The 21,327-nt window shown below is 55.8% G+C and overlaps 1 protein-coding gene across 2 annotated transcripts; it reads left to right on the top strand.

Moving 5' to 3' along the window:
• The first annotated feature begins 491 nt into the window (after positions 1 to 491).
• USB1 (U6 snRNA biogenesis phosphodiesterase 1) lies at positions 492 to 11,939 on the top strand. 2 transcript variants are annotated; one of them, XM_075940459.2, is made up of 7 exons: positions 492 to 516; positions 1,800 to 1,954; positions 4,228 to 4,411; positions 6,749 to 6,802; positions 8,157 to 8,262; positions 9,134 to 9,217; positions 9,917 to 11,939. In XM_075940459.2, the coding sequence occupies exons 2-7, from the start codon at positions 1,801 to 1,803 to the stop codon at positions 10,019 to 10,021; spliced, it is 687 nt and encodes a 228-aa protein (XP_075796574.1). In that variant the 5' UTR covers positions 492 to 516; position 1,800; the 3' UTR covers positions 10,022 to 11,939. The 2 variants fall into 2 exon arrangements, with proteins under 2 accessions (XP_075796574.1, XP_075796573.1); XM_075940458.2 differs by lacking the exon at positions 492 to 516 and adding an exon at positions 623 to 1,005.
• Positions 11,940 to 21,327: the final 9,388 nt, after the last annotated feature.

The raw sequence follows: 21,327 nt of genomic DNA, 5'->3' as shown, positions 1-21,327 counted from the left end.
GGCTGGGGGGGGCGGCTGGTGTATGGCTGCCCCAGACAGACTGGGGGGGGGGCGGCTGGTGTATGGCTGCCCCGCTAGACTGGGGGAGGGCTGATGCCCCTGACAGACTGGGGGGGGCGGCTGGTGTATGGCTCCCCGCTAGACTAGACAGATTCTGTGGACAGACTCGGACCAGCTGGCTCTGATGCCATGGCCCTAGAGGGGTCTGCGCTCATCTCAGCCCCGTTTCATCTGTCCCATTTTCCTTGCAAAATCCCCCACTCCCCACGCCCCATATCAATTGGGGGCCAAGGCCGAGGCTGGCCGGATTTCTTGAGTAGATCACAGCTTAGTCGTGAAACACCTTCCCCCTCCCCCCCCCCCCCGCTCTCCTGCACAGGTCTGGCTTTGGGTCCCCTTGCTCCCCTCACCAGGGGGTGGTACCACGGGGGCGGGGACTGCGAGGGCTCCCACCAGCTGCCTTCCAGCTCCCCGGGAGGTGTCTGCAGCTCTGCTGGGCGGCTCAGGTGCCCCCAGGTACAAGGAAGAGACCCTCCACCCTGTGAGCGTCTTGCGACCAGGACAGCGCCCCCCTCCCCAAGCACCCCAATGGGCAGGACAAGAGCAGCCTGGACGAACTGGTGGGATTAGCCCAGTGCTGGGGGGGGGGGTTAAAATTCGAGTGCGAGCCCCTCTCTGCCCGGTGCCCCGCGGATACCCCGGGCCGGGCGCTTCCCCGCGGCAGCGCCCCACGCGCTCTGGGTTCTCGCCTCCTGCCCGCTCCCTGCGAGCGCCTCCCCCTGCAGCCCGGAGGCCTCGCCCCGCCTGGGCTGGAACAGCGGGGCCGGAGCGCGGCGAGCCGGGGGACGCGACTCGCTGCCGCACGGGGCGCGCCCGAGGAAGGGAGCGAGGCGGCGCCGGAGCCGGCCCCATGAGCGGGGCGGCGCTGGTGGGCTACAGCAGCAGCAGCTCCGAGGATGAATCTCCGGAGCCCGCGGCGGGGGAGGCGGCGCCCCCCGGAGCCAGGTGGGCCTGGCTGCGCGGTGGAGCGAAGCGGCCCTGGGCCCTGCGCGCATCGCTCCCCGCCCGGCTCCGGAGTGACACCGGAGTTCGCGAGGAGCTGGGCAGAGCGCGAGCTGCCCCCCTCCCACCCGGGTCCGCCCCGCCCCCTGGGCCCCTCCCGGTTCTGCCCGGGCCCTCAGGCCGGACCCCCGGGGCCGGTGCGCTGCCCTGGGCCCGCGCTAAGCCTTGTCTACACGGGCCCTAGCCCCTACTGGCTGGTGTGTAGTAGCCGAGTCCGGGCCTGCGGGAATCGGGAGGCGCTGCAGGTTGGCCGATCTAAGGCCTGTCTACAAGGGATTGGTTTGTGGAATAAGCTGGGTGCACACTGAGCACTGCGGTATCTATTCACGCCCCCTGCCCTCACTCTTCTTGGGCGCACCCTTGTGGCGTTCACTTTAATCCACTTCGGAAGACCTGCTGGCCCCTCCCCAGTCCTGACTGGCAGGACTTCCTAAGCTAGGCCTGGACTCCCCCTTCCCAGCCCCCATGGCCCTGGCTAGTTTATTTCTGGATCTTGGCAAGGTGGCCTGATGGCTGTGCCCGATTGTGTCCTGAGTAGGTTTGACAGGTCAGCTGCCCCGCACCAGGGGACTGGCACTGAGAAAGGGGGAACCCTTCCTGGCTCCAGAACCCTTTGCATGTCTGTGCAAAAGGGGAAGGACCCGCAGTTGTCTGTGGTGCACCTGGCCAAGGACACGTGTTTCTCAGGGTGGCCATGCTCGCTAATTTCCTCCTTTCTCCCCCCAACTTTCCTGCAGCATGCCGCTTCCTCGCCTCCCGGTGCCAGACAGCGTGCTAAACATGTTCAGGGACCAGGAAGAGGAGTTCACGGATGACAACACCAAGCATGGCGGACGAGTACGCAACTTTCCCCACGAGCGGGGCAACTGGGCAACATACGTCTACCTGCCCTGTAGGTAACTTCAGCCCTGTCTAGGTTAGGGATGTATGCAAGTAGTCAAGTACAGGCTTATCGGGCGGTCAAGTCGACTACTCCAGTGTTTCTCAACCTATTTTTATAAAGTACCCCATAAAAAAAAAATTAGAAGTACCCCCAGTACCTACAGTTTCAGACACACACAATTTTTTTCTACCATTGCAACACATTTGTTTAAACAACTTAATTGTAGCCGGGCTGGACAATGACATTTCTGGGTGTAAAAAGTACAAAAATAATAAAAAGCTGTAAAACTTAACACACAAATTCAGTTTTCTCCACATTTCAGTTGTGTTGACGTACCCTCCTCCCCAGACTTCTCTCGAGTACCCCATGGGTACTTGTACCACTGGTTGAGACACACTGGACTACTCGACTGCTCACATTCCTCTCCCCTCCCCCACCGCCTCTGTATCGGGGGGGGGGGAGCAGGAATCAAGGGGAGGAAGCAGGAACCAGAGCCACATTCCCCCCATAGAGGCAGTAACGCGGGGGGAGGGGAAGGCGCAAAGCCTCTGCAGCCAGCCAGCCAGCCAGGCTGTTACTACTAGGGATGTAAAATTTCGATTCTTTGGCTAATTGAATAATTGACGCAATTTGCATCGACTATTCGATTAGTCAATAAGGGCACTTCTGCCTTTGAAGTGTAGCAACAGCCCCAGGGCTAAAGCGCTGTGGGGCGCACGGGGTCAGTGGGGGACTCAAGCAGTCCCCAGCTGACCCCGGGCTCCATGCGGCACTGCCGCTTTGAAGTACCCCTCCCTTCCCCCTTGCTGCCTCCTTCCGATAGAGGTAGCAAGCGGAGGGGAAGTGACTAGTCCACTCATCATTCACATCCCTACTTACTACATTTAAATTGTGGAGCCGCAGTGGGGGTAGTTCCCGGAGCTGGCAGGAGCCGGGACTGAGCGCCTTCCCTTATCGACTGATTGTGTCGTTGATAAGCATTGTATCGATTACACCATGAGTCATATACCCACATCTTAACTTCCCAAACTGCCAGCCCGGCCCCGCCTATACTCTGCCCCCGGACGCCTACTATAGGACTATAGCTCGCAAGCGCCCACCCTCCCCATCCTCCAGCACAGGATGCTTGGGGCGTCCTGGGGCAGAAGAGGCGGGGCTCAGGGTGAGGTTGGGGGCTTGCCTCCCCCAGCCTTACTGTCACCCACCACCCTGTCCCCTCGGGTAGAACAGTGAGTTCTAGAGCATAGGTTCCCGGGGGGGGAGGGGGAGGCATGAAGAAATTCCAGGCGACCCAGCCCCCTGTCAATCATCCCCCCCCCTCCCGTGCCCGCACTGGGGCAGGGGGAGGATGGAGTGTCCCAGGCAGACTTCAAAATGGCCACTTTAAAAAGGCAATGCCAGCTCTGCTCTTAAAAGGGCAACTTTTTTTTCTCAAGGTTTGCTGCTATTTTGGGGGGGGGCTCTTGAGGGTTTCTCAAAAATCAGAAAGGGGGTATGATGCTGAAAAGTTTGGGAACCGCTGTTCTAGAGCAAGGGAGGATGTCAGAGCTCTGGGGTGAGAGCAGGAGCTCTCTGTACCAGTGTGAGGCTGGTGGAACAGATGAAGGACAGAGACCCATGGGAGTGGAGCAGGGGGAGTGACATAGCCCGGGTTTAGGGCTCCACGTACATCACCTGTGGGGCAAATCTTGTGCACACCTGTCTCTGCAAACGGGTAGAGAGCCCAGCCGGCAGGGACGCCCTGCGTTCGCATTCCCCACGATGGCGTCCGCCGTCTCGGTCTAACACCCGCTGCTTCCCAGGGCTGTGGCTGTTAGAGCTGCCACTCCCTGCTGTTCTGCCCATTCAGACAGAGCGGGTCGGAGGCCTCGGGTCTGCCGCAGGACTCAAAAGAGAGGCGTGTGTGCGCATAGCCAAGTACCTCCTGGCTGTGTATTCTACCAGGTCGGCAGCTTGGCAATAGCTACTCATTGCTGCCTAGGTCAGTGCTTGTTCCCTGTCTAAAATAAGAGAGGAGTCCTCTGCCAAGAGGCAGCACCGTGCAATGGTTAGAGCTGCAGACTGGGAATGGGGACTCCCAGGTTTTATTCCCAAGTCTGTGCCTATTCGTTTCCGCATGGAGAATAAGGATAAGAATGGTCCCCATTTCCACAGGGGCGGTGGGACAGGCATTGGAATCCGGGGAGCACGTCATTGCCAGGCAGAGGGACCAGCCCCTCCCTGCTGGGGCCGGTGCTGTGAGGGAGGGTCAGGCCCTAATCCCGCTGTTCTTTCCCTGGCAGGTAAAATCCAGGAGGGGGTGCTGGAGCTGGTAGAGCTCCTCGTTTCCCACTGCCGCCGGTACACGGTGTCGCTCACCGCCATGGAGGAGTTCCACATCAGCCTCTCCCAGTGCGTGGTGCTGCGCTACCACTGGATAAACCCCTTGATCCAGTCCCTCAAGGAACGCATAGCCCCCTTCAACAGGTAGGAGCAGCGGAGCCCCGGGCACACTTCCCACCTGTCCCTCTCTCCTCGGGCCACCCCAGCCCCCCGCAACCTGCTCTGGCTCGGTGACCCCTAGCAACTCCCCCGACATGCTTTGGATCCCAGTTAATCCAGTGTCTGCTCCCAAGACCCCTGTGCAGTGGGGAGATGCTGCTCCCACTGAAATCAGTGTGAGCTTTTCCTTGGATTTCAACCGACGCGGGACCTGGCACCCTGTTAATCTGGCCAGGAGGCCAATGGCCCAGATGCTGTGCTGAGACGCAGGGGGCTCTGGGTTCAAGAGCAGTGAGCGTGCGTATTGTCTTGTAAATCTCTGACCAAAGGTCTCTTGCTTCAGAGGGGTAGCCGAGTTAGTCTATTACGGCCAAAACAACAAATGGTCTGGTGGCACTTTATAGACTAACAAAACATGTAGATGGGATCGTGAGCTTTCGTGCCCACAAACGCTCATGATACCATCTACGGCTACGGCTACATTGGCATGATCTTGTGCAAAAACTCTTCCAGAAGAGAGCGTCGACACTGGCATGTGCCTTTGCGCAAGAGATGTGCTTTTGCTCAAGAGCATCCACGCCAGAGTAGATGCTCTCTTGCACAAGAAAGCTCTGATGGCCATTTTAACCAGAGGGCTTTCTCGCGCAAGAAATTCATGTTGCCTGTTTACACTGGCCTCTTGCGCAAGAACAGTTGTGCAAGAGGGCTTCTTCCTGAGCGGGAGCGTCAGAGTTCTTGTGCAAGAAGCACTGATTTCATACAGTAGAACGTCAGTGTACTTGCGCAAGAACTCGCAGCCAGTGTAGACAGGCAGCACGTTTTTGCACAAAAGAGGCCGCTTTTGCGCAAGATCGCGCCAATGTAGACACAGCCTACATGTTTTGTTAGTATATAAAGTGCTCCCAGACCATTTTTGGTTTTTTCAAAGGTCTCTTGTGAGTTCTGTGCTTACCACTGGCTTGGAGACTGCCCAGGCCCATGCTGTGTTGGTGGCTGGGCCGAGGAAGTGCACAGTAGAGTGGCAGCCAAGGGAGGGGGGGTAACAACTGATCTACCCCCCAAGGGTGTTCAGTTTGTACAGATTCACCATTGATAGAAACAGACCTTTGCTTGGCCAGCAAGAGGGAAGCCCCTCTGCAACAGAGGACGAGTGATGCCTGCCTTTCTCCTTTAGAATTTACATGCTACCTGAAGCTGAGAGAGAGAGTTCTAAGTACTCTTAAGCAGTGTGTCTCAACCAGTGGTACGAGCACCCGTAGGGGTACTGAGAGAAGTCTGGGGGGTACGTCAACACAACTGACATTCGGAGACAACTGAATGTTTGTGTTAAGTTTTACAGCGTTTTATTATTTTTGTACTTTTTACACCCAAAAATGTCATTGCCTGCCCAGCTATGATTAAGTTGTTTAAACAAATGTGTTGTAATGGTAGAAAAAAAATTGTGTCTGAAAACTGTAGGTAGTGGAGGTACTTATACTTTTTCTTAAAGTGGTACTTTGTACAAAAAGGTTGAGAAACACTGCTCTTAAGTACAGGCAGTCCCCGGGTTACATGGATCCAACTTACATCGGATCCCTACTTACAAACGGGGTGAGGCAACCCAGCAACAAGCTGCTTCCCCCCAGCAGACCAGGGAGACGCAAAGCTAGCGCGCCCCCCCCCCCCCCCCCCCCCGCAGCAGACCAGGGAGATGCGGGGCGGCTTTTCTCAGCAGACACCTCAGCTTGAGAATAAAGGACTGAGGGAAGTGAGGTGTGGGAGAATAAAACTGAGCTCAGGAGAAATGTTTGGCTAGAGTTTCCTCTACAATATGTACCAGTTCCGACTTACATACAAATTCAACTTAAGAACAAACCTACAGTCCCTATCTTGTACGTAACCCGGGGACTGCCTGTACCTGGTTTTGGCCTTTTATGACACCAAACACCAGGTACTTAAGAGTACGTAGAACCCCTCTTCATGTAGCATGGAAACTGACTATTCTGTTAGACTATCTGTCCTTTTCCAGTTACATACATACTCAGCTTTCTCTTTGATACTTACTTATCTACCCTCTGCCTCATTCTTTGTCCCTCTGCCCCATTTTTTTCTTCTTCCCTCCTCCCTCCCCTTTCTTCCCTCATTTATTTTGTTTCTAGACATCCAACACTCCAGACATCTGAAGAAGTGGGCTGTGCCCACGAAAGCTCATGATGCTGTCTACATTTTGTGTTAGTCTCTAAGGTGCTGCAGGACTATTCATTGTCTAAGGTTTTTCTATTCCAGACAAACACAACGCCCCCTCTGAGACTTCTCCTCCTTTGTTTCTTTCCCCTGTTTCAGGTTCTTCTGTACGGCCAGCCAGGTGAAGGCGTACACCAACCAGTACAAAACCAGGTGAGTGAGTAGCACAGCAGCCTAGCTGTAGAGAGCCCTGGGGAGTAGGGCAAAACTGGCAGGAGGAGGGGTGGACGGGAAGCGGCTCGTGCTGTGCACAGACCCCGTAATCAAAGCCCCGCCATGGACGTGTCATATCCTGTTGTCTCAAAAGCCTGCTGCTTTTCAGAGCTATCCTCCCAGCCCCCCCATCACTGCCAGGCATAGTCCTAGATGGTACATTTTGATCCTGGGCTGCAACCACTGGCAACCCAAAATACATCAACAAATCCAGTTACCTGACTGGGCCAGTTCTTGGCAGCTCCTTGAGCTGGTATCTTTCACCTTGCACTGCAGAGCCTCCACCTGTTAACAAAAAAAACTGTCTCTAGCCAAAGGTGACTTTAGTGTAATGCACTGATGTCTGCCTGAGTCTGCAGAGAGCCTGAAACAACAGGAGAGACCTATGAGGAGAGAGTGAGGGATTTGGGTTTGTTTAGTCTGCAGAAGAGAAGAGTGATGGGGGATTTGAGAGCAGCCTGCAACTTCCTGAAGGGGGGTTCCAAAGAGGATGGAGAGAGGCTGTTCACAGTAGTGACAGGTGGCAGAACAAGGAGCAATGGTCTCAAGTTACAGTGGGGGAGGTCTAAGTTGGATATTAGGAAAAACTGTTTCCCTAGGAGGGTGGTGAAGCGCTGGGCTGGGTTCCCTAGGGAGGGGGTGGAACCTCCATCCCTAGAGGTGTTTAAGTCTCGGCTTGACAAGACTTAAACCAGGTTGATTTAGTTGGGGTTGGTCCTGCTTTGGGCAGGGGGCTGGACTTGATGACCTCCTGAGGTCTCTTCCAGCTCTACGATTTTATGAACAGCCCTGACCGAAGGAAGAGCTGCCTCAGTCATCTCTGTTGCGTGTTCACTCTGAAGCTAACAACACTGATTTAAAGTGTTGAGATAGTTAACAGTGTCACTGCTGAACAAAGCACACAAGTAAGAAGGACAGGCATAAGAACAGCCAGACTGGATCAGACCAAAGGTCCGCCTAGCCCAGTGTCCTGTCTGCCGACAGCGGCCAATGCCAGGTGCCCCAGAGGGAGTGAACAGAACAGGGAATCCCCTGTCATCTAGTTCCAGCCCCTGACAAACAGAGGCCAGGGACACCATTCCTACCCATCCTGGCTAACCCCCATGAATTTATCTAACTCTTTTCTGAATCCTGTTAGTCTTGGTCTTCACAACATCCTGTGGCAAGGAGTTCCACAGGCTGCCCAAATGCATCAGGGGGACTCTCATGTAGGGCATTAATACTGCTCTTCCTGTGGGACAGGTTTCCTTAGCAGATCTGCCAGCACTCAGGTCTTTCTCCGGTCTCTGTGCAGGACTTTTGTGGGCTTGGAGGTCTCGTGTGGACATTCTCAGTTGCTGGATCTGGCCTCAGAGGTGGATAAAGTTATGGAGGAGTTTGATCTCCCAACGTTCTACAAAGTAATGTCTCGGTTCTTGTCGGCAATTTTGTCTCCTCCTCTCCAAAATCTCCAGAGGCGCCCAGGGCTCTGCGCTGCTCCGCTGGCTTCAGTATGGAGCCCGGGGGAACAGGTTCATAAGAGGCTTGACCTTGAGAAGGAGCCAGTAAAAGGGGAGTGGGGAAATGTGAACTCGCCTCCTGCTCCAGTCCCCTCTCTCTACTGCCACCATTTCCACAGGAGAGCACGAGGCTTTTACGTCAGCATCCAACCCAGGACTCTACCTCCAATGGCCCTTCTGTGAGCTGCGTGGCTTGGCTCTGAGCCTCGTTCCTAGGCACCTTGCTCGCAGGAGAAGGGCTTCTGGTTGTGGGGGCCATGGAGTGTCTCGGCTCGGTCGGGGCTGAGGCTCATCGGCAGGGTGCTGTGCAGGAAGGTCCCTTTCTTGGACAGTCTCCTGAGCTGCCTACCCAGCATCCTCTCCCTGGTGCCTAAACTCACTGACAGGGTTCGGGGAAGGGCTTTAAATAAACTCTGGTCCATGGGCTGAGTTGGGAGCGTGTGTCCGGCTGGGAGGCGTCAAACCTCCACTCAGAGGCCTGTGTAGTGCGGGAGGCGTTTCCCCGCAGTCAGGAGCACATCGAAAGACGCTAGGCCAGGCAGGCCGACAGGGAGCCAGGATTCGCGGTGGCTAATCCTGTCCCCAACTCACCTCGGGGACCTGCCTGCACAGTGGCGCTAATGGCGTTTCCCTGTGTCAGCGCCTTGCGGGGCTTCGTGCCCGGAAAGCGCCCTGGGTGGTGGGACCCTGCAGGGCTGCGTTACGCCAGCCCCCAGACGTGACCGCCACCTTGCACCTTCCTCTGGCTGAGCTGCTGTGTCTCTCTGTGCAGAACCCATCCTTCCACATCAGCCTGGCCTGGTGTGCCGGGGACCTGAGCGACCGGCTGGAAGGGCAGTGTCTCCAGGAGCTGCAGGTAACTCCAGAGGGAGCCCTCTCCGAGGAAAGCACGGCGGTGGGGGGAGGGGATGCAAGTAACTCGCCAGCCCGAGTCAGAGGCGTAGCGAGGGTGTTATGTCCCCACGGGCAACAGCAAAATTTGACCCCCCCACCACCACTGTTGTGCGGCAGGGCCCCAAACCTGGTGCACAGCTGAGCCCGACCCTGGGAGGAGGCCGGTGGAGATGGAGGAGGGTCGGGCTGGGGGCAGGGAGGAGGCTCCAGCCGCCGGCAGTGGGCAGAGGAGGAGCAGGCGAGCCGAGGGATGACAAGGAGAGCAGAGGGGGATTAAATTGGCACCCCCCTAGCGTGGTGTTCAGGGACAAGTGCCCCCCTCCCGAACTCCTCCGCTATGCCACTGGCCCCCGTGTCTCCAGGGATGGGGAGGGATTTGGGTAACTCTTCAGCAGCCTGTAGGTGACTGGCCTGTAAAACTCAGACAAGGGATGAGAACCTTTCGGGTGGGAGTTGGAGTTCAGTTCCGCCCCTCTCAGGTGCTTTCTCTATGAGCCGCCTGGGACGCCTGAGGAGACCCCGCTGCTACCGTTGCCTCGTCTCTGCACTGCTTCCGTACGGGAGCCGTGGTCCGTGTGCTGTGAGCGACCGGCCCGGCCCATGGGAGGCCTCTGCTCACGCACGTTGACGCTTCCCTCACGGGCCCGGGTGTGTGTTCCAGGGGATTGCGGATGGATTTGAGGACTCTGCCTTCCCGCTGCGGTTCCAGGGGGATCAGATCGGCTGCAAGTCGGGGAACAAGTTCTTCTCCTTCCCCCTGAAGTAGGAGACAGGAAGCCAGCCGCCCGGGCGCCTCCACCAACCGTGGGACAGTTTGAAGTGTCACTCACCTGCGCCCAGTTGTTCTCAGCTCCTCCGCCGAGGGAGCTTGGGCGCCTCGAGCCGGGCCGCCTGTGTGTGCAGGCGCTGGACCCGGGAGGTGCGTGTACATGAGGCGGTTAAGTTACTGTGCTGCGTAGGCCGCCGTCAGCACAGACCACCCTGTGGTCGCCAGAGGCCTGGTGTTTTAAGCCATAGTCACCCTCCCGTGAAGATGCGTGTGGGTCGATGGAGGACGAGTGTCACACCGCTGGAAATGGCGCTGCGTTAGCCGTATGGGGATCTACAGCAGCGCCACTGTCCTGAGCCCTTGGCTGTTAACCACAAGATCCATGGGTGCGGAGCGAAATCCTTCTCTCAGGACAGCCGGAGAATCGCTTTGCCTGCAGCTCAGTGGGAACACGCCCCCTAGTAAGGCTTCTCCTCCCCAAAGCTTTTATGGCCCCACTGGCGAATCTGAATGCCAGACCCTCGCTCCAAGTCCGGGTGGGGTTAAATCTGGCAGGGGGGGAGGCTCTGGACTTTCCTTGCTGAACAGTCTCCCTCCCGTTCGGGACAAGCGGAGAGTTTGAACCAGGAGTGGGGAAACGACAGCTCGTGGGCCGCCCGCAGTGCAAGAGGGCTTTTAATCTGGCTTTTAGGGTTACCTCTCTGGCAGCCGGGACATCGCTGTGGTCCCTGAGCGCTGCATGCTGCCCTCACCAGCAGGTGCCAACCCTGCAGCTCCCATTGGCCGCGGACGGAGAACCACAGCCAATGGGAGCTGTGGTGGCAGCGCCTGTAGGTGAGACCAGCCCCCTACCTGCCGGCCGCTTCTGCCAGGGCTGGAGGGGAGCCTGCCTCAGCCTTGCTCTGCTCCCACCCACGAGCCGCCCAGTGTAAGGGGTGCCCAGATAGAGGCCTGATTCCGCTCCCCAACCCTCTGCCCTGAGCCCCCCTCCCACACGCTAACCCTCCCCAGTCCTACAGTCATGGCCTGCCATGTAATTTCCCTCCCCAGACGTGGCCTGTGGGCCAAGCAGTTTGCCCATCCCCGCTTTAAGCCGATGCCCAGAGAGCCTTTGGGGAGGAGAAGGGCAGCTGGGCACAGATTGTTAAGAGAATTTATTTTAAAGGGCAGATTTTCTTCCTGACGCGGGAGGCTTGTCGTACTGCCAGATGCCCAAAGGAGGGCAGTGTTGGCTTTCTTGCTCCCTGACTTTGCAGCATGAGCTGGCTAACAATAAGGGCATCTGGCAGCCCGTGGCTCCTACCCAAACCCAGAATCACGGGCTGCTGTTTAACTTGGTTTGGGCAAGCCAAGAACATCGGTCTCCGGGGCAGGGCGGGAGGTACCTTGTTCCAGCCCCTCCTCCACTCTCTGCATCCTGGAAGGACAGCCCTGGACTGCGAACAGCCTGTGTTTTCCTGCCCTCGGCTGACCGGTGGTTGGCCTCTCCAGCCTTCTGGCCTGGTATCCCTCACCCCATTTTTGCCTGCCAGAACCTGAAGCTTTGTGTTTAGAATCAACGCTGGTTTGTAGCTGCCACAAAGCTGTTTTCCTGGTATATTCTCTGCACCTGCCGCTGCCCTTGACTTCCAAGGAAATTGTGGCTGTCGAGCGCTTCTGAGCATCCGCCCCTCGGTGCCCCTTTTCTCCAGGGCAGGGTCAGCAGGGGGGTGGTATCCCTGACCAACGTGGCATTGAGAGAATCCTGTATCACGGGACTCCTTGCCATTTAAAATCTCACCCTGTACGTGTATCGACTTCTTACCTGCAGTATTCAATTTTAAAAATTCTTAACAGGTTCCCTGCTGGGTTTGCAGGGGCCAGAAGATGAAATTCACAGCTTCAAAACGTTTATGAATAAACCTTTCTCTTCCTGCCTCTGGTGCCTGTGTTTTCATACGAACTGAAATCTAACACGCGCTCACTTTCTCCCAAGCCCGTAAACAATCTGCCTTGAGAGCGAGTTCTGCCAAAGATCACCGTTGCCTATGCAGCCGTGCTCTGTTACTTGCGCATGGTCCACGGAGTCTAAGGGTAAGACCTTGGGGACCAGTGGAAGATTTGCCTCTAGCAGGCTAGGATTTCACCCCAGGCGTGCAGCTATGCCAGCTACCTTGAGTGGGAAACAGATCAACTCTCTTCCCTAAAATAATCCAGGGATCGGGATCGATCAGCTGTTCCCCAACAGTGACACCTTGGGAGGTCATGCTCCGTCACTGTTTGTGGCTAGCAGGAACACTGCCCCTCCCCCCACCACCACCACCACTCCATGTACAGTAGACTCCCTATCATCCGACCTAAACGGGACCGACAGGTAGTCAGATTACCAAAAATGTCGGATGATAGGGACTCTACTGTAGCTGGGGCCACTTGGTCCCCACCCCTGCCTGGCCCTGGCGCCTTCCCTCCCTGCAGCTCCCGGGTGCCCGGCCCCGCTCGCTGCCCCGTCGCTCTCCTGGCGCCGCTGATGCCTGCAGCTCCCGGGGACGAAGCAGCACTGGCAGGAGCAGCATCAGCGGTTCCAGGAGAGCAACTAGGCAGCGAGCGGGGCCATTCTCCCGGCTCGTGCCCTGGAGCCGCTGATGCTGCTCCTGCCAGCACCGCTTTGTCCCCGGGAGCTGCAGGGTCGGATAAAGCGGAATGTCGGATCACCAAAGGTCGGATAATCCGGACTCTAGTGTAGTAATCATTTGTGAATGCTTCGGTGACACGAGCATTTTAGTCCACCCTTGCGACGGGATGAGCGTGGCCCTGCTGGATGGTGCGGTGGCATCTGCCCACCCCATCACAGGAATAGAACTGTTCCAGAGTTCGGTCGCCGCATGCCCCTTACTTCAGGGGCAGCAAGGCTTAATGGCCGGAGTCGAAGATTTTGGTAACCGGTGATTGATTCTTTAAAGGATTTGAAACCACGGACAGAGGGATGCTTTCTTTTAGGGTTAACCAAAGACTTTATTTTTATTTACTTTTATAATTAATTTTTCATTTAAATCAATTGACTATCTTTAATTCTTTTAAGACAGCGTAACATACAACTAGTGGAAAAAACAGTACAACTAAGATGAGAACAATAACCCCTCCTGCAGTTATATCCTCCAAAGTTACAGCCGCTCCCCGAGTTATGAACAAGTTACGGACCAACACTTGGTCCGTAACTCGAAGTGTTCGTAACTCGGATCCCATAGAGTTACATGGCGACCGCGCTGTTCGTAAGCACGGATCGCTGTTCGTAACTCGGATCCATATTTATGAACGCTTTGGTCGTAAGTGCGGATGGGCGTAAGTGGAGGTGGTCGTAACTCGGGGAGCAGCTGTACCTTTGAACAGTTTGAGGAGTTATCAGACATACCTATATAATACTTACATGAAGCTGGATAGAAGCATTGTTTAGAATCAGGAGATATTCTTATGTTTTTCCTTTCGGATTTTTCGTTGCAACTTAAGACCAGTGTTCCCCTTTCGGAGCGGCAGTGAGTTTCAGCGCCTGGGAGGGAGCCCTGGTGGATCAGACCTGGCTTTTTCGGATTCGCAACCTGTCCATTTTTGGTCTGTTTAGTTCAACCTTAATATACCCTGTTTCAGTATTTTTCCTCTTGCCTGGCTATGCTGACGTTAGTTTTTGTTGTCTTATGCTGCTTTTTTAGGAGCTGGGTTGGGGATTTTTTAAAACTTTTGTCTACTTTTATTTCCCTAAAAGTGGGGTTATCAGTACTTTGCTGCTTTTTCAGTTTTCGTCTACTTTTACTTCCCTAAAAGAGGATTATTGTTGCTTATCCAATCAAATGTTGGGTTTTTGCTTACATCTCCTGTATCTTGACAATGCTGCCTTCCTTTTACTTTCCTAGCTAAATTAGTGCTCATTTGACATATACTGGGTGGGCCTTAACACATCCTTTTCACAGAAGAGTGCCCCTGGTTGCGGGGCAGTAGGGCCCAATGGCCAGAGTCAAAGAGGTGGGGGTTTTGCCCTTGGTAGGGGGACCCGGGTCCCGACTCTGGGCTCTATGAGTGGGGGCGCCGGCCAAAACATGCTGAGGATACCTGGGTGGGAGTATTGGCTCCTGCACCCTCCCTGGGTTGCTTCCTACCGGTCCCATTGAGGCATCATCCCACATAGCTACTGGGTCTCCCAATTCCCCAGCAGTTGCTTCTCCCCGGGTCTCTGTAGGAGGATGAGCAATCGCTGCTTTCGGGCCCTTCAGCTCCTTCTATCTGGACTGCAGGCTGTAACCACACTGGAGCTCCATCTAGACTAGAGAACCTTCCCCTTCGCTGGCCAGCCCGGGTGAAGCTGCTCCCTGGCCTTTTATACTGCCCCAGCACTTGGAGCATGCCCAGTCGGGTTGGAGGGGCGGGACTTCCTCCGCCCACAGGGTTTTCACCCCTCCCAATCTAGTGCGGAGTATGCCCGCCCCATCACAGAGAGAATGTGGTGGCATCAACCCATGCCCACAGCATGGCGCTCTGTCCACGTGCGTGCGGCTTGCACAGTCATGCACAACTGCATCGATGGCTCTGCACTATTGGTGATGTTAGGAGGTTGCCCTGATCAGGAAGGTGGGAGGAAAGGAGGACCTGATGGACTTCCTGATGAGGAACGTGGGAGGACTTCCCTGGTGTCGGGGGTGGAAATACTTTGTACATTTCTATGCTCTGCCATTCGCAGATCTCAATGTGCTTTACACACAATAATACCAAACTAACCCCCGCCCCCTCACACCATGGTCATGGATGAGCATCCTTAGAGACTGGACGAAGTAACTTTCCCAGTGTCTCCCAATGAATCAGTTGCAGGTCTAGGAATTCTGCCCAGATCAACCACTCCTGGAGTTTAATTTCGTGGCCTTTTCCCCCTCATCTGATTGGCCTCGTTTGTAACCCGTTAGCGACAGGGGGGTAAAAAGCCCCTGTGTCTTAGTTGCAAAGTGTATTAGCCACGTAGCAGTCAAGACTCCCTGACTTTCAGGGAGATGGCGGATCTGCCGTCACTTTTGAACAGTCTGCTCCTGGTCAGCTTTCCTCGTGGTTTGTCTCCACTCTTACTGGGGTTAATGCTCAATTGGTGACCTTGGCAGCATTGGCCAGAGCATCATGCCAGCACATGGAGCCTTCCTGTCCTGGTTTTGCAGTGCGGGCAGCATTCCCTGTCTGCCTCTGTAAACAGATTGGCTCCTCCTCTGTTCTCCCAGCTCGCTGCGTGGTAGGGCGTCCCAGAGGTCATTGCTCCACAGGTGGCTGGTGCATGTCTCCCTGGCCAGCTTTCCCAGCATGCATCAGTACTGACGCAGGTAGGCAGCCACGGGCTTGGCACGGCAGGATCATCCCAAGGTCACTGGTGAAAAAAGCGGCTGTTGTCCGTGCGGAACTCCGGGGGTGGGGGGTGTTTGTCACCAGGGCTGCACGTGCCATGTAGACGGGGCAGGAGGCATGATGGGAGCGGGATTGCGAGAAGAGTGGGGAGAGCTTTCCGGGTATGACAGCTAAGAGACCCAGGGAGGGTGGGGACAGGCTGGCTTGGTAGAGGTCCGTATCTCTGGTCTTGCTTAGTGGCCTGTGAAATGCTGGCGGTCAGACTCGCTAATCTAGTGGGCCCTTCCAGCCTTCACTCTGTGACGGCGTTCATGGGAATCAGCTGAAACCGAGCAGGATCAGACCAGGAAATCAGGTTGGGCCACCCTTGGCAAACAAGGCTTTCTTTCCCCTTGGAACGAACCTGGCTCCCGTCTTTGCTTCCTTGTCTGCGCCAGCCTCATGAGTGCCTCCTCCAGCTGGAGAAACAGCCGTTTAACGAGTCTCCGGAAGCACTCCCTGTCTGATTGCTCTGCTCTTTGTGAGCGTGGCGGGTTCTCGCAGGTGCGGCAGAAGCCCTGCCCGCTCTGGCACACGGTAAGCAGAGAGTGATGTCTGGGGAGGCCAGGGAGATGGTCTGGATTTACCCAGGGGCGCCGCCGTTGAGTCCAGCCCTGGTGGTGCGACGGGCAGAGCGCAGTGTGGCCGGACGGGGGCTCGCCTTGCACTTTCAGGACATCCAGCGCCGGGGGCCAGATGACTGAATGGCTCGGACTGTGACCTCTCTCTTTTCTCCTGGCTGTCCTCGGGCTCCAGCACACACAGGGCTGAGCATCCTCGCCCTCTGGCTTCCACCAGTGCGGAGAGCACGCGGCTCCTTTTGTTATCGGGTGCCCCTTCCCCCATTTAGGAGAGATCAGCGTTCTCCCCCAGAGCTTTGGGAAGGCTGTGGGGGTCCCTCCCAGGAGCTGCCTCGGGGGAGGGATGAGGAGTTCTCATCCCTGCCAAGGAGTGACGTGCTCAGCCACTTGGAGCTTCATGCTCCAGAAAGAGCATTCAAGTCATCACCCCTTTAACAACACATCCCGGGGAGGCACCAGGGCAGGTATGCTGGGGATGTCATTGGCTCAGCAAGGGCAGTAACTGGATGTAAAGAGCTGATGCAGCCACAGCTTATCACACACGGAAATAAACCTGCTGGGAGACAGCCCAGCAGGACGTCCCTGGTAGCCCGAGAAACAGAAGGATTGTGCGGAGAGGCGTGTCCGGTGCCTCCTTCGGCCTTGGCTAAGGGGCTTCCTGCAGATTTGGGCTCCCGCGTCTCAGCTTTCGTTTTATTAAAAGCTCCGTTCCCACCCCTGACGGCTGAGAAGCAAAATCTTCCAACCGTGACCCAAGTGTGAGGGATGCAATGATGCCTGGGAATTTGCAGAGAGCCTGAGCCAATAGCCCAGGGAGGTGTGAGCAACTCCCATTTGTCTCACTGGGGTGTTGACTCTGGAACATATTAATGATGCTTTACAATGTTAACTATTTCACTGCCAAACTTTTTAGCAGAAATGGCCAACCTGACAGTACCAAATGACCCTCCCTCCCTCCCCACACACACACACTTTACCCTGTGATAACCCTACACACACACACATGCACTTACACACACTTTATCCTGAGACAACTGACACACACACACACTTTGCCCTGTGACAACCACCACTCTCCAACTCTGCATTTTCAATACACAGTCCTATCGCCAGTTCAAACTGAAATTGTGGGGACTGGATACATTAAATGGACTCCAATATCAAACTCCAAACCAGCAGCAATTCGAGAGGAACTGTATTATTCAAGCTTATATTTATTTCAATATATATAACTTTAAATATATAAAAATATCATTTTTATTTTGTCTGAATCTGCGCCAGAATTTCCAGACCAGAGACATGCAAGGGGCCTGATCACCAAAAGCTTGCTTCAGGGGCTCTGCCTTGGATTTAATTCATTATTGGTTATAAAGTGCTTTGAGATCCCCTGAGAAAAAATACTTGAGAGCCTGTGTTCCTTGTAAGCTCTGTGCTTGTGCAGCTGCCCAGGAGAAATTCAAATGCCGCCCAGCTGGTTTTGTGTTTGTGGTGCACATTCACACATGTCTTGGTGTGCATAAAAGTATTCCGCACATGGAAGGAAAAAATATGCACATGGATGGAAAAGATTATAGGGACACTGCTTGAGACGTACATTAAAATGAAATAAAACTGAAGCTTTACCATTGTAACCAGAGAGGCATTCACTGCATCAGCTGCTGCCTTGCTCCCTGCTAACCGAAGTCCCTATCCCAAGCAGAGCTTCTGAGAACCAGAAAAGGGAGAACAAGCCAGAGACTCCATTCAATCTGCAGTACTTTGCTGTTGGTAATCTATTTTTGTGGGCGGTGCCCAGATATAACAGTGATGGAGAGCAAGGCAAAAATCCTTAAAGAGAAAGAGAGAAATGGGCAAGGTTTATTTTAGCAGCCTCCCAATTGGGCTGCTAAACTCAAATGATCTAGTTAACAAATGGTGCATGATTTCCAAACCCTACACCTTTGATGTTTCTAAACCAAATTCAAACACCCCAGAGGTTTTGGCCTGTATGGGGGACACAGTCCAGGCATTTAAAATACATAGCGGACGATATGCACAAAGGCTGTGTCTAGACTGGCCAGTTTTTTCGGAAAATCAGCCGCTTTTCCAGAAAAACTTGCCAGCTGTCTACACTGGCCGCTTGAATTTCCGCAAAAGCACTGACGATCTCATGTAAGACTGTCAGTGTTCTTGTGGAAATACTATGCTGCTCCCGTTCGTGCAAAAGTCCTTTTGCGCAAAACGTTTGCGCAAAAGGGCCAGTGTCGACAGCTCAGATTTGTTTTCCGCAAAAAAGCCCCGATCGCGAAAAGTGCTTTTGCAGAAAAGCGTCCGTGCCAATCTAGACACTCTGTTCCAAAAATGCTTTTAATGGAAAACTTTTCCGTTAAAAGCATTTCCGGAAAATCATGCCAATCTAGATGCAGCCAAAGAGAAACAGCCTCTACAGCCAGAAGACCCTTTTCACACCTCTCCGCCCTCCCATGCCCACATGGAGACAACTTAACACTCATCTTGATGGAATTTTAACATTTTCAAGAGCATTCACCTTAGAAAGAGCAAGGAAATTGGCACGTCTTAGCCTAAGTTATCTGATGCCCACGACAAAGGCTTGGAATGGAAATGCTTCCTTCATTACTGCGGGCCATGCTTGCTGCACCGTAATACCTAGGCAAGTAATGTTCTGCAGACACTGACTGCTGTTGTGAAACGTGAGCCCTGGTACTGAAGGCCTCCGTTTTTTGCTGCATTTTGCGTTTTTTGCTGAGAAACTTCCATAATTGCTGAGGACAGGCAGCTCTCCCTGACTTCCCCAGACTTTTGGATGCTCAGTGCCGCTGAAAATCAGGCCCCAGATAGCCCCAAATATCAGACTATTTTGGCTAGTTTATACGAACCTCACTGGCTCCTTCGCGTGTGTTACCGGAGAGCTACTCAATCAGCCTTACGCCACTGTGACCTCAGGAAAGGGGGTTTCCCTCGCTGTAGACACTCCTCCCTGGGCGATGGTTGAAGGAAGCAGACGGTGTGGGGTCAGGGTGGAATAGGTCAGCATAGCTTTGGGGCGCTGGAACAATTTGTATAGTGGGGGGTGCTGAGAACCATTGAGCCAAACTGTAAACCCTGTATATGATGGGAATCACTTCAAATCGGGAGAGGGGAAGCAGTAACACGCCCAGTTCCAGCACCTGTTGGTATAGCTAGGGCATAGTTATATGCACCTAGGTTTTGAGTGTAGCCCAGCTCTGGTACAGTATCTCTCTGGTCTAGCCTACCCGTCTGTGTGTTTGCACATAGCTGTGGTTGTATGCACATGTGGGAAGCTCTGTGCATGACTTGTCGGTGGGTGGGTGCGTGTGTTTGAGAGTGACCAGTGGTCCGCAGCAGTGTGATTGTCTGCAGAGCTGCTGCTGATAGGATCTAGCAGGAATCTCCCAGCAGTCAGAATGAATGAAATGACAAGCTCATCCTCCCAAGGGGTCCACAAAAGCATTTACCTAGTGTAAGGGCTGGCCAATACATCCTCAATGAATAGAACTGACTCTGTGACTGGAGGGGGTGCTAGTATGTGTACATCATGTGTCGGCCTGTAAGCTAGTGTCTGGGTCTAGGGACAGGATGGGGAGTGTATTTGACTGACTCTGCAGATCTGGCTGTGTGTGACTAGGGTCTGTAAGTGCTTCTGGTTGTGTGCCTTGCTGGAGCTGTGTCTTTGTGTGTGTAGAGGTCTCAATGTGTATGTGTGTGTGAATCTGAGGGTGCCGCTGTGTGCATGTCTGTGGGCGAGTGTGAGTGTGTATTTGTGTATGTCAGAGTGTGGGTATGGGTGTCTGTGACTGGGAGTATGTGTGTAGGGGGTCTAGACTGTGCCTGTGTGTACGGCAGTGACTGTGTATAGCATGTCTGAGGGTGGGTGGGTGTCTGAGTTGAGGGTTTGTGTCTGTGCATGAAGGGGGTCTGTGTCGGGGTGTGGCCGAGTGTGGGGGGTGTCTGTGTCGGGGTGTGGCTGAGTGTGGGGGGGATGTCTGTGTATCGGGGTGTGGCCAAGTGTGGGGGGTGTCTGTGTCGGGGTGTGGCTGAGTGTGGGGGGGATGTCTGTGTATCGGGGTGTGGCCAAGTGTGGGGGGGGTCTGTGTCGGGGTGTGGCCGAATGTGGGGGTGTCGATGTTGGGGTTTGGCTAAGTGCGGGGGGGATCTGTGTGTCGGGGTGTGGCCGATTGCGGGGGGGGTGTCTGTGTCGGGGTGTGGCCGAGTGCGGGGGGGGGGGGTCTGTGTCGGGGTGTGGCCGAGTGCGGAGGGGGGGGGGTCTGTGTCGGGGTGTGGCTGAGTGCGGGGGGGGTGTCTGTGTCGGGGTGTGGCCGAGTGCGGGGGGGGGGGGGTGTCTGTGTCGGGGTGTGCCCGAGTTTGGGGGGTGTCTGTGTCGGGGTGTGGCTGAGTGTGTGCCTGAGTGGGGGGTGGTGTCTGGGGGGGGGGGGTCTGTGTCGGGGTGTGGCCGAGTGCGGGGGGGTGTCTGTGTCGGGGTGTGCCCGAGTTTGGGGGGTGTCTGTGTCGGGGTGTGGCTGAGTGCGGGGGGGGGGTGTCTGTGTCGGGGTGTGGCTGAGTGCGGGGGGGGGTGTCTGTGTCGGGGTGTGGCCGAGTGCGGGGGGGGGCTGTCTGTGTCGGGGTGTGGCTGAGTGCGGGGGGGGGGGTCTGTGTCGGGGTGTGGCCGAGTGCGGGGGGGGGGGTTGTCTGTGTCGGGGTGTGGCCGAGTGCGGGGGGGGGGGTCTGTGTCGGGGTGTGCCCGAGTTTGGGGGGTGTCTGTGTCGGGGTGTGGCTGAGTGCGGGGGGGTCTGTGTCGGGGTGTGGCCGAGTGCGGGGGGGGGGTGTCTGTGTCGGGGTGTGGCTGAGTGCGGGGGGTCTGTGTCGGGGTGTGGCCGAGTGCGGGGGGGGGTGTCTGTGTCGGGGTGTGCCCGAGTTTGGGGGGTGTCTGTGTCGGGGTGTGGCTGAGTGCGGGGGGGGGGGGTCTGTGTCGGGGTGTGCCCGAGTTTGGGGGGTGTCTGTGTCGGGGTGTGGCTGAGTGCGGGGGGGGGGGTGTCTGTGTCGGGGTGTGGCCGAGTTTGGGGGGTGTCTGTGTCGGGGTGTGGCTGAGTGCGGGGGGGGGTGTCTGTGTCGGGGTGTGGCCGAGTGCGGGGGGGGGCTGTCTGTGTCGGGGTGTGGCTGAGTGCGGGGGGGGGGGGTGTCTGTGTCGAGGTGTGGCCGAGTGCGGGGGGGGGTGTCTGTGTCGGGGTGTGGCTGAGTGCGGGGGGGTCTGTGTCGGGGTATGGCCGAGTGCGGGGGGGGGGTGTCTGTGTCGGGGTGTGGCTGAGTGCGGGGGTG

This window comes from Pelodiscus sinensis, chromosome 12 (genome assembly GCF_052426305.1).
Source record: "Pelodiscus sinensis isolate ZL-2025 chromosome 12, ASM5242630v1, whole genome shotgun sequence".
Taxonomy (NCBI): domain Eukaryota; kingdom Metazoa; phylum Chordata; order Testudines; family Trionychidae; genus Pelodiscus; species Pelodiscus sinensis.
The sequence above is the reverse complement of the archived record's forward strand: the minus strand, read 5'-3'. Positions and strand labels throughout refer to the sequence as shown.